This window comes from Lithobates pipiens, unplaced genomic scaffold (genome assembly GCF_037356315.1).
Source record: "Lithobates pipiens isolate NorthernLeopardFrog02 unplaced genomic scaffold, aLitPip1_a1.2 Scaffold_10, whole genome shotgun sequence".
Classification (NCBI taxonomy): Eukaryota; Metazoa; Chordata; class Amphibia; order Anura; family Ranidae; genus Lithobates; species Lithobates pipiens.
Window position 1 is genome coordinate 222576966 of NW_027507686.1, and position 17285 is coordinate 222594250.

The 17285-nt window shown below is 42.7% G+C and overlaps 1 protein-coding gene across 3 annotated transcripts in view; it reads right to left on the reverse strand.

Moving 5' to 3' along the window:
• CRY2 (cryptochrome circadian regulator 2) overlaps positions 1-17285 on the reverse strand; it is a 113296-nt gene that overhangs the window by 58401 nt on the left and 37610 nt on the right. For all 3 annotated transcript variants that reach the window (XM_077461957.1, XM_077461950.1, XM_077461966.1), the window contains 2 exons: positions 16640-16748; positions 5293-5435 (listed from right to left, as the gene is read on the reverse strand). In XM_077461957.1, coding sequence (XP_077318083.1) covers positions 5293-5435; positions 16640-16748 — 252 coding nt within the window. The remainder of the gene's footprint in view (positions 1-5292; positions 5436-16639; positions 16749-17285) is intronic.

The following is a 17285-nucleotide window of genomic DNA, read 5'->3' on the forward strand; positions in this document are numbered from 1 at the left end:
GGCCAGATTTTACGTATTACCTTGGGGAGATGCAGACTAGAATACTGCAATCACTGAGCAGCAAATGATATCACCTGAGAAGGATTTCCGTTATCTTGCAAACCTGGCCTGTTATTGGGTTCTGAGGACAGGAGTTGAGAATCACTGCTTTACGGGCGAATACAAAAAATAATAAATGCACATTTTTTTAACCTGCAAAAAGATGTGCATTTATTATTATTTGTTTGTAGAAAGGTGAACTTCTCCTTTTTAAAATTAAATATGGGGGCAAGTGGAAATCTTTTCAGAGCAAACCTGCATGTTTGTGACCCTAGGACTCACCCAAAGACCAATTGTGATTGGTTTCCTTTAAAAGGCAGAGTTCACCTTTAAGGAAAAGTAATAAATGCACTTTTTTTTTCTGAAAAAATATGTGCATTTATTATTTTATTCCTACAGAAGCTTGCAAAGCATTGTACCCGTGATCAGTGGTTTTCAGTTAAAAAGCTGGAAGAGTGAATGGCGCTGATCGGTGCCCTCGTAAGTCCATTGAGAACTTTTAGTTTATTCATTCACAGATCCCTGTGATTGCATGAAGCAGCTGTGCAGATGGAGCCCTGGAAGGCGACAAATTTTGAATGCAACAGTCGGTAGCGGCAGAGGCGATCTGGTTCTTCTCCTTCATGGTATGGATACGAGTAAGGGGAAGATGGCCCCCACCTGTCTCCATACCATAGCAGACGTCAAAACGTCACTTCTGCCCATACTTCTTAAAAGGGCCATTTTTTAGTTGTCATTTTTTTTTTTTTTTTTATTGCATTTAAGTCCAAATATGAGATCTGAGGATTTCTTGAGCCCAGATCTCATATATAAGAGGACCTGTCATGCTTTTTTCTATTACAAGGGATGTTTACATTCCTTGTAATAGGAATAAAAGTGACCCAATTTTTATTATTTTTTACGTTTTAAAATCAATAAAATAAAGAAAAATACATAAAGAAAAACAATAAAATTTTAAAGTGCCCTGTCCAGATGAGCTCACGCACAGAAGTGAACGCAAAAGTGAGTAGCACCCGCACATGAAAACGGTGTTCAAACCACACATGTGAGGTATCGCTACGATCGGTAGAGCGAGAGCAATAATTCTAACCCTAGAACTCCTCTGTAACTCAAAACATGTAACCTGTAGAATTTTTTTAAACGTTGCCTATGGAGATTTTCAAGGGTAAAAGTTTGACGCCATTCCACGAGTGGGCGCAATTTTGAAGCGTGACATGTTGAGTATCAATTTACTCAGTGTAACATTATCTTTCACAATATAAAAAAATGGGCTACCTTTACTGTTGTCTTATTTTTTTTAATTAAAAAAAAAGTGAATTTTTTCCAAAAAAAGTGCGCTTGTAAGACAGCTGTGCAAATACGCTGTGACAAAAAGTATTGAAATGACTGCCATTTTATTCTCTAGGGTGTTAGAAAAAAAAATGTATAATGTTTGGGGGTTCTAAGTAAAAAAAAAACAGGCTTGGTCCTTATTTGACCTATATTTAACTTGACTTATAAATATTTGATTTATATTTAAATTATATTAGAAATGATGAATGATGTTCTTCAATGCAAAATCTTCTTGATTTCTATCAGTGGGATGAAAATTGGGTCCCGGGGACGCTTTGATGGAGCTCATAACGTATGCTTGGAGCAAAACGCATGTCACAGAGAAGCCTCACATCTCTCCTCTGCAGAGGACGAAGGACAGGTTCAGCAGCTCTGATCTCATACAGTAGGGCTCATGAAAGGATCTGCACACCCACATACTTATTTTACAGCCTGGTGTTCTGCTGATCAAACACTCCGGAATGCGGTGTTGTAGCAGCATCTTTATATAATACTGATGCAAGCCTCCTGCTGTTCAGCCCGACTGAGGAAAATCTCATTACATCGCTCTGACCTCTCTCTCTCCTAACCTGGTGCTGTCAACAACTTATGCAACCGTTTATTCTGGATTTCATTTCCTTCTTTTTTTTTTTTCCCTGCGTCACCGATTATGTCGGTGGCTTATATCCAAGCTCCGAAATCTCCCCTGTCCTCTGTGCACGTGCAGGGAGGAGCGACAGCTCAGCACGGGGACACAGAAACCCACCGAGCACATGCCAGGCTGTGTGACTCTGCAGGAAGGAAGAGCGGCCAGTAGGTGGCGGTGTGAACACTTGCTGGGAACGTGTGGAAAATCCCACACTTGCCTTGGCATGAATGAGTAATGCGTGGTTGGTTGACTGTCTAAGGCAGCCATTCTCAACCTTTTCAACACAGAGGAACCCTTGAAATAGTTCTCTGGTCTCAGGGAACCCCTGCTAAAAATTAGAAATCTGCAACTCATGGTGCAATAGTGTAATGGTCAGTGGGAAGAATGGTCCTTACACTTGTGGTCATTGGGAAGAATTACCTCCTTACAGATAGTGAAAAAAATCAATGGTGTCCATGGGAACTTATCAGAGAGGCAGAAATTGCCCAATGCTGAAGGAACCCCTAGCAACCTTTGGAGGAACCCTGGATGAGAATCACTGGTCTAAGGAGTGAAAGTGGTTACCGCTGTTTTAGCGTTTAGTCCCCCATTCCTGTGTGCATTTTGCTGGCCATTTTTTGGAGTAGACTTACAATTCTCTTTCAGTTCTACATTCCTCTGACCAATTGTATATGTAGGTATACATATGTTCAATTGTATACAAGCAGGCACCATGTGCAATACACGCTTGAAAGATTTTCACAGATTTTTTTTTTTTATTGGGTCATCAGGTCTTTCTTCAACCCTCCCAATTGCTCAGCCTTGGGACGGGCATGCAGAATGTGAGAACACACGTACAAAGCCAATTTATATGCATACACATATGCACAATGGCTATTATTTCTGCCTGGCAGCACTAGGGTCATCGGTTCAAATCCCAACCATGACTTTACCTTCCTGGCGTTTACATATGTGGGTTTCCGCTGGGTACTTCCTCCCACACTCCAAAAGATATGCTGGCAGGTTAATTGTCTGAACTGGCCTTAGAATATGTATGAATGTGAGTTAGGGACCTTAGACAGCTCCTTGAGGGCTGGGACTGATGTGAATGTACAATATATACAGTTTGGTCCATATACATTTGGACACGGGCACAATTTTATACTTTTGGGTCTGTATGCCACCAGAAATTTTTTTTAAACCATTTGTTGAAACAGGGAAGGTAAAATGGAGGGTAAAGAAAAGGAAAACTGAACACCATTTGTAGAGAGGTAAAGAATCCACTGACTCACCTGTGAGGTGTGGTTGTGCTTTTAATGGTTAGCATAAAATAAATTGAGATAGTAAAACCGCACTATCAAGAAGAGAAGCACCACAGACCAAGCAGTTTGATTCGAAAAATTGCAACATTCTTTAATTATCATTTATTGTGGTTTGTCATAACCATTCCCCATCTTCATTGAGGAAATATTTGCTGTATTAAATCACTGACCAATTACAATACACATGATAAGGAGATATTACTCTGCTATATACGGAACATTACGTCCATCAAGATTGATAATCAGTGTCTAGTTTGGACTTCAATTTTGGTCATTTATGAGCTTGATCTTGGTGATTTAGTATTTAATTATAGATATCCTTTTGTCTTCAATATGTTTTATGTTTTCTAGTATAAAGGTGGCTTATTTAGGAAGTCTGTCATTGATACAGATTTCAACAAATAAATTATTTGAATCAAACTGCTTGGTCTATGGTGCTTTTCTTCTTGATAGTGAAACCGCACTCAATTTAATTTTGAAAAGGTTGAAAAGTTCAAGGGAGCCGAATACTTTCGCAAGGAACTGTGTGTGTATATATATATATATATATATATATATATATATATATATATATATATATATAATTTGTGCAGTGTATTAAATGTAGATTTGTAGACCCATATGGTCTCTATATGTATTGTGTTCTCATTCGATTGTTTACTTAAAAATGAATTTTTAGTTTATTTATAGTGATATTGTACATAAGGTCTTGCAAAAAGCTCCTGAGAAAGCGAGAGGCGAAAAACTTTTGTACCACGACCACATGAATTTCATGTGTTGGTTTTAACATAATACATTTTTACCAATTAAACAAAATGTATGACATTGATATTGTTCTCAATTTGAATAATTTGCACCTTAAAACTCCCATGTTCATGTCTCAATACTGTATATTGTACATTCACAACACTCCCTGTCATCAAGGAGCTTAAAATCTAAGGTCCCTAACTCACAATCATACAAAGGCCAATTTAGACAGGAACCTACCAGCATGTCTTTGGAGTGTGGGAAGAAACCGGAGTACCCAGAAGAAACCCACGCAGGCACAGGGAGAACATGCAAGCTCCAGGCAGGTAGTGCTGTGGTGGGGATCCAAACCGACAACCCTAGTGCTGCCAGGAAGTGGACCTCTATGCGTCTGCCCTCTCTGATTACCACACCAAGCTAACAGAACTGAGCAGAGCAAAGAAAACCTCAGATGCACATGAGATTTTATTTTTTTTTCTCGTCCGTCCTACTACACTACAGCAAGCTAAGATGCAAAAGTGGCCTAAGACTTTGTTTTAAAGCAGCCCAATAAATTCTATGGGCTTTTCATTCACATAAATGCCCAAGTTTTAGGACATGTCACAAAACGATTGCTGCAACACACTAGGGTGAATTGCCAAGTGCTGCAATGCATTTGGATTGCCTTAGTGCATCAGGGTGATATTCAAAATGAATGTAACGCAATGCGTTGACACCAATGCATAGGTGTGCTGTAAATCAGCCCTAAAGCACATGTCAAACACAAAGCCCACGGGCCGAATTAGGCCAACCGGGCCATTTAATGTGGCGCTTGCACCTCTCCCCCCCCCCCCCCCCCCCTTGTCTCAGCAGTGGGCAGTAGAGAGGATGATGGAACTCCTCCGTCAGATCCTGCAACTTTTGTACATCCACAGCGCCCCCTCTGGCCTCAGCATTCAGCAGACTCCAGCCCTCTTCTGGTCCTCCTCAAGACCTTACACTTTATACTTCCCAGTCCGTCTCCAGCTTCTTCCCGGCAGCAGCACAAGGTGGGGGGGGGGGGGGGGGGTGCACTGTGATGTAAAGGAGTGGGACTTCCAACGATGGATTGGGGGGGGGGGGGGGGGGAGTGATCTGGACACCTTGTCTTACAGATACAACTGGCCCCTGTGATGCAGCATGTGAGGAAATAGAGCTCGACACCACTGCTTTTACCCTAAAGGTTCATTAATATGGAAAGAGACACACACTATTATCATGACTTACTTGTCCAAGTCATACAGGGTATGAGAGCTCTCCACAATGACTTCTACACCAGCTTCCTTGGCCAGTTTCATGATGGCTGCATCTCGCTCTTTCCCAAACGGTTCAGAATCGTACTGAAACGTTAGCCGGGTCACACCCCATTCCTGCAAAATATCAAGATGAGAGCCTATAACAATGACTTAAGTGTGTGAAAATGTAAAAGGTACATCTGCATTCCACAAATTTACCATTGTAATGGTCCCAAGCTGACCTGTAAGTATTACACTACTGCAGCAGAGAACAAATTAGGTTTAATGCCCTACCAGACAGGGATATGTTGTGCAGCAGGGCTGTGTAAATACCAGTACTGGATGAACAAATGAAAATCCTTTGGCAGATAAGAGATTCCATAAATGTATTTCAGTGGCATGTTTATCTCTTTGCCTGGTATTCATTTTGAATAGTAAAAGGTTTTAAGTCACAAACACTACTGAAGCTATGATAACGGTGCTGTGCTCCCAATGGAGTCATCTTTGCACCAGGCTTACTTTTGGTGCCCCCAAAAAAAGTAGCTGGTATGCAATATATTGAGAAGTGGATCCGCATAACTGCTTGTCTAGCCAAGTATCACATTATGTAACCTGCTGGCATCTGCCCAAAAATTAATAGCTTTTGCTTAAAGGATTATGAAGGTCTCAGTCCGCATAATACACAAATAAAACTTGTCTTGTGTACACACGGTCACACAAATGTTGTTGGAAGTTCCGAACGTCAAGAACGCGGTGACATACAACGCGACGAGCTGAGAAAAAGGAAGTTCAATAACCTTCTGCTTAATTCCGAGCATGCGTGAACTTTTGTGCAACGGACTTGTGTACACACGATCGGACTTTCCAACAACAAGTTTTGTTGGAAAATTTGAGAACCTGCTCTCAAAAGATTTGTGTGCAGAAATTCCGACAGAAAATGTTCAACGGAGCCTACACACGATCGGACTTTCCGACAACAAGTTCATTGGAAAATCTGATCGAGTGTACGCGGCATTAGACTCATAGGGGTTGATTTACTGAAGGCAAATCAATTGTGCACTTTTGCAAGTGCAATTGCACTCTGGAGTTTCTCCAGAGCTTAGTAAATTAGGTAAAGGTTTACTTTACAAATAATACTCAATTACATGCAAAGGAAAATAAAAAAAAACATTTTTGCTTGCACATGATTGGATGATGGAAGTCAGCAGAGCTTCCCCATCATTTCCCAAGCTCTGGAGCAATTGCACTTGCAAAAATGCACAGTCTATTTATCTTCAGCAAATCAACCCCGTAGTTCAACGATCACCCGACAGCCCTTTACACAAAGTGGCTGCGTCATTTACTATATCCCTTATCACACTGTCGAGCGGTACCGTTGGATAATGTGACCTATACAAGTGAACCGAGTGGTGCCACGACCACGAGCCAAACACTAGGAAACAGTTGAAGCATGGCAATTCCATTCCAAAAACTTGTTCGGCTGTCAAAAATAATAATAATATGAATAGAAATAGGACATTCCGGAGGTGGCAGTATGGCCTCCTGAATGGCCGTCAGCTGTTCCTGTACCACTTTTTGTAAATTGATTCACCGGAGATTGCTTTTCAGAGACTACCGAAAGGCAAACAAGCCCAAACTGTTTAAAGGGATTGTAAAGTCTTAAAGCGGAATTCCACCCAAAAATGGAACTTCTGCTTTAACGGAAGTTGACCCCTTGACATGCCACATTTGGCATGCCATTTTTTTGGGGGGAGGAATGGATACCCTCTTTTTAGGAGGGATCCAGCCCCCCCCCACCCTCGCCAATCATCTGAGACACATCACAGGTCCCAGATGATTGCCCGGCCAGTTACAGTGCGGCTCGCGCATGCGCAGTGCGTAACCAGCTGTGAAGCCAGAGGAGAGGAGCTGCTCTTGTGCACAGTGCTGGACTGAGATCAGGCTCAGGAAAGTATTTTTGGGGTGGGGGGGGGGGGAATACTTTAACCTAAACATTTTTTACCTTCGTGCAAGGAATGCATTAAAGTAAAATAAAAAAAAAAACGCTTGGGCTTTAGGAATACTTTAGTGTTGTTTAGGTGAGGGTTTAGTAGATCACTGCAGCACAATTCTTGAATGTCACTAGAATAGTTTTTTTGGTTTGTTTTTATGTGTACTTTTTTTTTCTACACTGTACAATCGTTCTTTTCCATAACTCCAATTTAAAGCCCAACGTCAGAATCTCCTCACTCAGCCCTCAGTACTTCCCCCCCCCCCCATCTCCCAACCAACACTATAAATGCCCCCCCCCCCCCCCCCCCGCCAAAGTCCTATGCTTTTCTTTGATTTATATACAGATTTTTTAGGCACTCCCCTTTTCCAGATCTCTATAAGCTGGTCATATCTTTTGCAGCAATGGGTGCTCTTAAATAATGCAAAGTCAGTGCCACTCTTTGCATCAATGTGCAGGCAGGGCGCCACTGTGAAGGGCTGTCTATGAAAGCGCTCAATCACATGTTTTACGTTTTTTGCTTGGGAGAAGGCTGGGCGCCATTCCCCCAGAAGACTGAAGGCAGCTTGGAGGAGAAACCAGTTTAACTTTAAACTGGGTATCAAAGTGTATCAGTTTTAATTTTTTTTAAACAAACATTTCATACTTACCTGCTCTGCGTAATAGTATTGCATAAAGCAGCCCCAATCCTCCTCTTTTCATGTCCCCGTCGGCGCTCCTGGCTCCTCCTTCCACCTCTGAGTGCCCTCATAGCAAGTCGTTTGCTACAGGGGCACACGTTCTTGCTCATTCCTGAGCTGGCCCTATGTACACACACTCAGCCCGCCCTCTCCTGACTGGCTGTGATAGTCTGCAGTGGAAGCCAATGTCTCCTGCTGCTATCTCCAAGCCAATGAGAAGGGAGAGAGCTGCTGGTAAGTATAAGAAGGGAAGCTGCATGCAGAAGGTTTTTTACTTCAGAGAATGCATTCTGCTGTTTCCATTATAAATGCTCAGCACGTTTCATTTAATCATTTTTAGAACAGCAGCAGGTTCCTGAAGGCTCTTGTAGAAAATGTGCTAAATATAGACCTGAACAACTTTGAGAAGGGAAAGAGCTCTGCACAGAGGAAAGAACCATCATAAAGAACCACAGTATGTGGAGGGGGAGAGCGGGTATTTATGTATGTGTCGAGGGGGAGAGCGGGTATTTATGTATGTGTCGAGGGGGAGAGCGGGTATTTATGTATGTGTCGAGGGGGAGAACGGGTATTTATGTATGTGTCGAGGGGGAGAACGGGTATTTATGTATGTGTCGAGGGGGAGAACGGGTATTTATGTATGTGTCGAGGGGGAGAGCGGGTATTTATGTATGTGTCGAGGGGGAGAGCGGGTATTTATGTATGTGTCGAGGGGGAGAGCGGGTATTTATGTATGTGTCGAGGGGGAGAGCGGGTATTTATGTATGTGTCGAGGGGGAGAGCGGGTATTTATGTATGTGTCGAGGGGGAGAGCGGGTATTTATGTATGTGTCGAGGGGGAGAGCGGGTATTTATGTATGTGTCGAGGGGGAGAGCGGGTATTTAAGATACCTGGAACTGTTGAATACCATTGGTGGCCAAGTACTTGTGAAATAGCAAAGTTTTAGGACATTGCATGCCAGAAACGCAAGTATACAAGTAGACTTTTTTTTTTTTTTTTTTTACAGGTGGGCTATAGCTTCATTTGGTACAGAGAGAACCCTTCCAAATGTGGGTCGTCTAGGTGAAATGCGTCCCTCCTGGTCGTTTAGTGTGACATTTAAGGCTCTAAATGTGGGTATCACAGCGTTCAGCTGAAGCTTGCCATGGGTCTGGGAGCTGCACCTGTCCCTCTTGGGCATATGAACACACTGCAACTAGACAGCTCCATGTGGAACAGACCTTATGACAGGGTTGGAAAAATACACAGAGCCATAGCGCCGCTCTAGACTGGCCTCGATGGACATCCTAGGTGCTCACCATTGTAGTCACTCTTCATCAAAGATATGAGAGAATGTCCGTCACACTCCACTCAACTCAACTCCTTTTGCAGTATTATTTTTAATAATCAATACACTGACTGCATACACTAAATGTCTCCACCCAAAAAACAAAACTTATTTTTTTGGGTGGAAACATTACTGTATGCAGTCAGTTCATTGATTATTAAAAAAATACTGCAAGAGGAGCCAAGTGAGGTGTGACTGACATTCTTATGACAGGATTGCTTTAAATAAGCAGAAGTGACTTTATACTGTAAATAGTAGATCAGCCTACACTACACTGCATAGTGATACTATTGTGCCTATTTTATAAGAAAAGAAAAAAGGGTATATGGTATCCTCATCCTTAATATATTGACTACAGAAAGATTTTTTGGGGGGGAAAACGACAAGAGATTATACATGGAACATCATAACCATGATTCACCTCCAAGTCACCCAACAGAATGATGGACTGTCTTGATACCAGTTTTATATAAAATACAAATATTTATTATTGATTATAAAAAGTTTTTTTACCAAAGTACAAAAGTGGGGGGGAAAAAGAAAAAAAGGGGTTTTTTATACATGCATAAATAAATACATATATATTATAGCTATAACATAGACAAGGTTTGTTACAACAGTATTTCGTATCCAATACGGTCGTTGGTTTCTCTACTAGTTTCGCGACCACTCTGTCGCTTCTTCAGGAGACCTTGTTTGTCTAGAATAGAATTTATCACTTAATTATTCAACGATAACATAAATACAACACATATTTTTCAGGGTATTTGATGTATTTTTTACAGGAGGGTAGAGGTTTTTTACAAACACTAAGTGTGCAGCTCACCACTGGTGAGCTGCACACTTAGTGTTTGTAAAAAACCTCTACCCTCCTGTAAAAAATACATCAAATACCCTGAAAAATATGTGTTGTATTTATGTTATCGTTGAATAATTAAGTGATAAATTCTATTCTAGACAAACAAGGTCTCCTGAAGAAGCGACAGAGTGGTCGCGAAACTAGTAGAGAAACCAACGACCGTATTGGATACGAAATACTGTTGTAACAAACCTTGTCTATGTTATAGCTATAATATATATGTATTTATTTATGCATGTATAAAAAACCCCTTTTTTTCTTTTTCCCCCCCACTTTTGTACTTTGGTAAAAAAACTTTTTATAATCAATAATAAATATTTGTATTTTATATAAAACTGGTATCAAGACAGTCCATCATTCTGTTGGGTGACTTGGAGGTGAATCATGGTTATGATGTTCCATGTATAATCTCTTGTCGTTTTCCCCCCCAAAAAATCTTTCTGTACACTGCATAGTGCATGAACATCATGGGAAATGTAGTTCCCAAACACCTGGGGTGCCAAGGTTCACCATCACTAGCCATAGGGATCATTCACATGACCATTCATGGCCACACACCTCCGGAAGTATTTATGCGGCAGGCATAGCCCGGTGGTTACATTTAGCTAAAGAAGCCGTCTGTACCTCTACAGCTCTTCGAGGAGCAATTACATGCAGCTAGGGAGAGACAAGCGATTCTTTACAGACAATTTATGTCCGGGCTGCTTATCTGTCCCTTACCGCAGGTAATTGCGCCATGTGTCATTACACGTAAACATTGATGTGTACAGGGTGAGTGGTCACAGCTGAATGTAAACACTTGGTCATATGTGCTGCAGAAAAATGCTCATCTGGGTAGCGTACGGCCATCTTTTTAGGCAAGCCATTCACAGTTTGAATCTCTGCCGGTTTAGCAGGAACCAGCCGAGATTTAAACCGTGTATTGACAGGCTGAATGTAAGTGTGATTCAGCATACTCATCGAAACTGAACACTGCATGTGTGGCTGAGGGAGGCTGGGTGATTGCGAACTGTTTGCTCCCTCCTTAGGGAAGACGAAGGACGGCCATACATGTTTGTAATCTAGGCTGGTTCTGCAAGAACCGGCCGAGATTCAAACCATTAGTGGGCAGACTGAATGTACTAAGTTAATTGATCCTTCACCCCAAACTCTCTCATCCATGTCTTCATGGACCTTGCTTTGTGCACTGGTGAGCAGTCATGTTGGAACAGAAAGGGGCCGTCCCCAAATTGATGAGATGAAATGGTCTAAAATATCTTGGTATGCTGGCGCCTTACGTGTTCCCTTGACTGGAACTAAGGGGCCAAGCCCAACCCTTTAAAAACAACCCCACACCATAATTCCCCCTCCACTAAAATGATTGGGACCAGTGCACAAAGCGAGGTCCATAAAGACATGAATGAGCCAGTTTGAGGTGGAGGAACTTAACTGGCCTGCACCTCAACCCGATAGAACACCTTTGGGATGAATTAGAACGGAGACTGTGAGCCTGGCCTTCTTTTCCAACATCAGTGCCTGTCCTTTACAAATGCACTTCTGGAAGAATGATCAAACATTCCCATAGACACACTCCTAAACCTTGTGGACAACCTTCCCAGAAGAGTTGAAGCTGCAAAGAGTGGGCCAACTCAATATTGAATCCTACGGACTGAGACTGGGATGCCAATAAAGTTCATGTAAAGGCAGGTGTCCCAATACTTTCGGAAATATAGAGTGTGTGTGTAATTATTTTATTTTTTTTCTGTTTTGATTTCTTGTTCAGCCCTCCATGCCAACTGCTGGAGTGGCATCAAGTAAACTGTAGCTCAACAAGAGATTTTAGTGCCAGAGGTGGTTCATCGCAGCTTGAAAGCATCCCCACATTACCTGCATTTTTAGATCCAGCACCACCAATACACAGTTGTAATTGGCCTCCAGCTTTCTTTGTGTACATGACCTAGATGCTTTGCCACAAAGCCCGTGCTCTTAAAACAGGTTTACAACCCTATTGAGCACGCCCGGTGAGGTCACGGTCACATTGGCAGGACAAAGATTCCTAGGGGAAGTTGTGCAGAAAGCTCAAATAATAGGACAAAGATAGTAGAGCACTCGAGCAGAGGCTCCCTGAGAGATGGGCTTTTCCGCTAGGCTCGTGACTGCCAGCGGTCACGTTTCTCACAGCGATTACCCCCCCCCCCCCCCCCCCCCACTTCCTAGGACAGACAGAACCAATACAAGGAGCGCACTCTGCTGTGATCACTGTACAGGGAAAGCTTCATTATACCTATTAAGTATGCATGTACAAGAACACACAGTTGTGCACAAAAGTTTGCATCCCCTTGGAGAGGTGGTAGTATACCGTATCTACCATTTTTAAAGAAAACATGAGTGAGCAGGCAAAACACATTTCTTTTATTTCCTATGGGAATCATATTCTGTAACTATAGGTAATAAAAAGAATGGCACAATTGAAATGTCCCCTGTTCAAAAGTCTGCACCCTGTTGGTTCTTAATATTGTGTATTGCCCCCTTAAGCATCAATGACAGCGTGCAGGCTTTTCTAATAGATATCTATGAGGCCCTGAATTCTTGCAGGTGGTATAACTGCCCATTCGTCTTGGCATAATGCCTCCAGGTCATGCAAAGTCTTTGGTCGTCTTGCATGAACCTCACGTTTGAGATCTTCCCAGAGTGGCTTGATGATATTAAGTTCAGGAGACTGATGGCCATTCTAGAACCTTCACCTTTTTCTGCTGTAACCACTGGAGGGTCAGCTTGGCCATGTGCCTCAGGTCATTGTCATGCTAGGCCTTGTTGACCCCTCTCCAAACATGGCAGTTATGGTGGTGACCATAAAGCTCTATTTTTGTCTCATCACGTCAGAGTACTGCGTGTCAGAAGAGGTGAGCTGGGTCAAGGTGTTAGGCGTATTATAACCAGTCTTTTTTGTGGCATTGGCACAGTGAAGGCTTTTCTGGAAACTTGACCATGCAACTCATTTTTGTAGCATCGTATTTTGCTCCTTGAAACCACCACACCTTTTTCCAGAGCAGCCTGTATTTCTCCTGAGCTTACCTGTGGGGTTTTCTTTGTATCCTGAACAATTCTTCTGGCAGTTGTGGCTGCAATCTTTCTTGGTCTACCTGACCTTGGCATCAAGAGATCCCCAAATTTTCCACTTCTTAAGTGTATGAACACTACTGACTGGCATATTGAAGGCTTTGTTTATCTTTTTATATCCTTTTCCAGTCTTTAGAAAGTTCCATTACCTTGTTACGCAGGCCTTTTAACAGTTATTTTTTGCTCCTCATGGCTCAGTATCTAGCTTGCTCAGTGCAATTGAGTGCTGACAAACTTAATGTCTATTTATACACAGACACTGACTGCAACATAAAAAGCCACAGATGTGGGAAATGTACCTGTAATTGCCATTTTAGCCTGTGTGTGTTCACCTTGTGTGTCTGTACCAAGGCCAAACATTCAAGGGGATGGAAAGTTTTGATGAGGGCCATTTGGGTGATTTCTGGTATCATTACAATTTAAAAAGGTGCTAAACAGCTACGTGATAATAGGTGGCTTCATATGATCACTATCCTTAAATAAAAGTCAGTTTTTCGGCAAGAACAGTCATATTTAATATCGAAGTCACAATTTCTGCGAGGGTATGCAAAATTTGAGCACAACTGTACATCATACAACAATCACTGAACCCGTCAACTAAACCCAATAGTAAGCTGCTTGAGGGTAGGGACAGTTGTGAATGTACAAAATATATGTAAAGTGCTGTGTAAATTGATGGCGTTATACAAGTACCTGCCATAAAGTCCAGTTGGACTTTAAAGGAAAAGTATAGCCAAAGCTTATTTGGGTGTACTTCTATGGATCACAGGAGTGCAGTGCGTTCTGCACTCCTGTGACCAGTTTTCATGAGACCTGGACCTCTGCTGTGTCTGACAATAACTCTGCTGACTGAGCTACCCAAGATGCTGGACAGCAGCCCGTCTGATACATTGGACAACCCTGCCTTGTACCTTGAATTCTGCTAAACCTTGAACTCTTCGCTGATCCCATGAACTTCCTGATTTAAGCCATGTCTCTGCACTTCCTGTTTGCCAGATTATTGTGCTCGCTCAGCCAGTATCTCACTCTCATCTTCCCTGCTGCCGTCCATATTTTGCTACCACTCGTGATTGACTCTTCGCTTGTTCCTCAACTACACTTCTGCCTGATCCCAATCTGAAACTACGCCGTACCGACCATTGGCTTATTTACTGACTATGCTTCCGTTTGATCCTTAGCTACTTAATCCCCAGGCTTGCGCACTTCCTGGTGGGGCGATCCTGAGGACCGCCACCCTGTGCTAACGCGCAGCAAAATCCATCTCCCCCATCAGGTCTGGTGAATGCTGGTTAGTACTTAGACTCTGCACGTCAAGTGAGTCTGTAACATTTGCCAGGGTGACCTGCCTGTCTACCTATCCTGCTGAACCCTGTGTGAGCTTCCCCCTGCTATAGCAACTGGAATTCGAGCCTGACCCCTGATCGCGACAGGATGATTTTAATGCTGCACCTAGTGGGCACCCTCTTTCTACCTCAACGCAATAGGTTCACTAACAGCACACATGGACACTACCTATGCTCCCATTTTCACCTTGTTCAGCAGAAACCCTGCATATGCCCCAAGTTTCTCTAGATGGAGCATACACAGGGCTGATGTCTCCTGTCCCGCCTCCCCAAGGGACAGCGCTGGGCCAATCACCAAGCTCCAGTGCTGGTACACTGAGTGAACAACATACTCCTCCATACCTGTATGTAAAGGGCATTTTCTTTGCTCCCGTTGGCTGAGAACTAAAGGAAAGTTGACTATGTGCTGCTTGAAAGGGGGTATTAAAGAAAACCTGTTGCCCTACTTGGGCAAAGCACAGGTTTGATTTAAATTAAAACCATTTTATAAGGCTAGGCTTTTCCCCTTGACAGTCTGAAAAAATAATTGCAAAGAGACGCTAAAACCTTTCTGTTCCTCTATGACGCCTGCCTGAGCTTAATTGAGAATTTATTTAGCATTCAACATACTTCCCAGCTGAGAAGCGGAACATCTAATTAATACTCTCTGGGCTGAGATGCTTCTTGAAACACAGCTTCAGCCTATGCCAAGAAAAGATGATCCCCGGTGGAAATCTCATTCATTTTCTTATATTTGTTTGCATTATCATTATGTGGGGGAGTATGTGCCCACGTTGGTGGTTTCTATATTTAACATCTAAGATTCGGAGACGGGCTGCTCAAAGCGGCGCAGCAGACATGGTCTAATAAATTCCCTGTAGAATTCTGACGGCAAACTTAAAAGGATCAGGTCGGAGGAGAGAAAGTATGTGCTGAATTTAATAGCTGAAAACTTCACAAAAGCGCAACAATACGTTAAAATAACGAGGAGAAAAACTACGTCAGTAAAGGTCAGCGAACAAAAATAGCTCAAGATCCAAGCAGAATGGGAAGAAAATACGTAAAGCTTTTTATATATAGAAGAACGCTACAAAAATAACTGGCCATATAGCTCTGCTACAATGTTGGAAAAGCACCTTCCTTGCCCTAAAAGCACAAGGGAAAGATAAAAATGCTCCCTTTGCAACGGTGATGCCCCCACATGGCAAAGGTGAAATGCTAATTTAGTTCTAAAGGGCAGTTTTACTTACCTGACACTCCACATGTGCAGACTCCCTTCAGGCTATAAAACCGGTCCCACAGCCTGTTCTCCCCCATGTTTTAGCAGTTGCACTTTTCTACTTGGGATGCAAGGACTTTGAGGAACAGTCCAAGTTTGAGGATATCTACAAGCTTGACATTGACAGCCCTCATCTAGGACTGCCCAGCTAACTCGTTTCACCAATACGACTAAGCCATATGGGTGAAACGCATTTGAGGGGCAGTCCCAGATGAGGGCAGTCAATGTTAAGCTTGAAGATATCTACAAGCTTTACATTGACAGACCTCGTATGACACTGCCTACCAACGTGTTTCACCCATACGACTAAGCCCTGTGGGTGAAACACAGTTGAGGGGCGGTATAGACAGGGAGGGTCAGTGTCATGGATATCCTTCCTAATAAATATGGACACCAGAGATTTCTCTGGTCTGTGGTGGCTTTCTTCTTAGCATCTATATGTTAGGTGATTGAAAAGAATGCACTCCCTATGTGGCTGATATGTTAAGAATGAGACACACTAGCTGCACTGAGCTGCTGAGAGCCCCCTCTAGTGACTAATCCACAAATCTCACAGTCAGTACAATAATAGCACTGGGGAGCAGACATGCTCCTTGGTGACCAGCACGAATGAAAACGATTTAATGTCCTCTATAAAGCGCTGTCGGCTCTGCCTGCATTATATAAAAACAATAAAGAATGTTGATCATGCAAGCATATTAATGGCATTTAGACTCCTCTGTATGTTCTGCCATGGTATTCAGCGTATATAGATCAGCGGAATGCAGGTTACACTGACTCACCTTGAAAAGCCGAGGGAAGACATCTGCTGGCTGTCCGCGTACTACAAACAACCGGGAGCCCAACTTCCGTAAACTGGAATCCAGATCTTCCAGAGACTGCAGCAGGAACCTGAGGGAAACAGAGAGGGCTTAGTACATACCATTACAAGCGACACAACCAGAACCCAAAAGATCACTTGGCACAGCACAGTGTCTTCACTGCTTGGCAGATGTTTGAAGGTTGTGCAACCACTACAATAATATTTTTCGAGGACCCAAGCAGGAAGACCTCAGCACCTGAATTTGAAGGTCTGCCTATATTAAGTAGCCATTACCAAGAGTCTCACTCTTCTTGTTAGATTTTTATTTACTTTTCTTTTCAGTAGCTTTAAAATGACAGCCCATATTGCCTTTTTCTGCAAACGCTTTATTGGTGGACTATGGTTGAACCACAGATTGGTTTATAAAGAAGACGGTATGTAGACTACACCAACCTCTAAAATGTGGCTTAGGCTTCATGTACACATACAGTAGCCTACTTTGGCCATCGGCCAAGGTGTTACCACAAATTGAGGCTGACAGTCAGTTCTTGTGTGTGCAGGAGAGGGAGGTTGAAGCTCCCCTAACCGTAGCAGCTCCTAAACTCCAATAAAATCCTATGCGTACA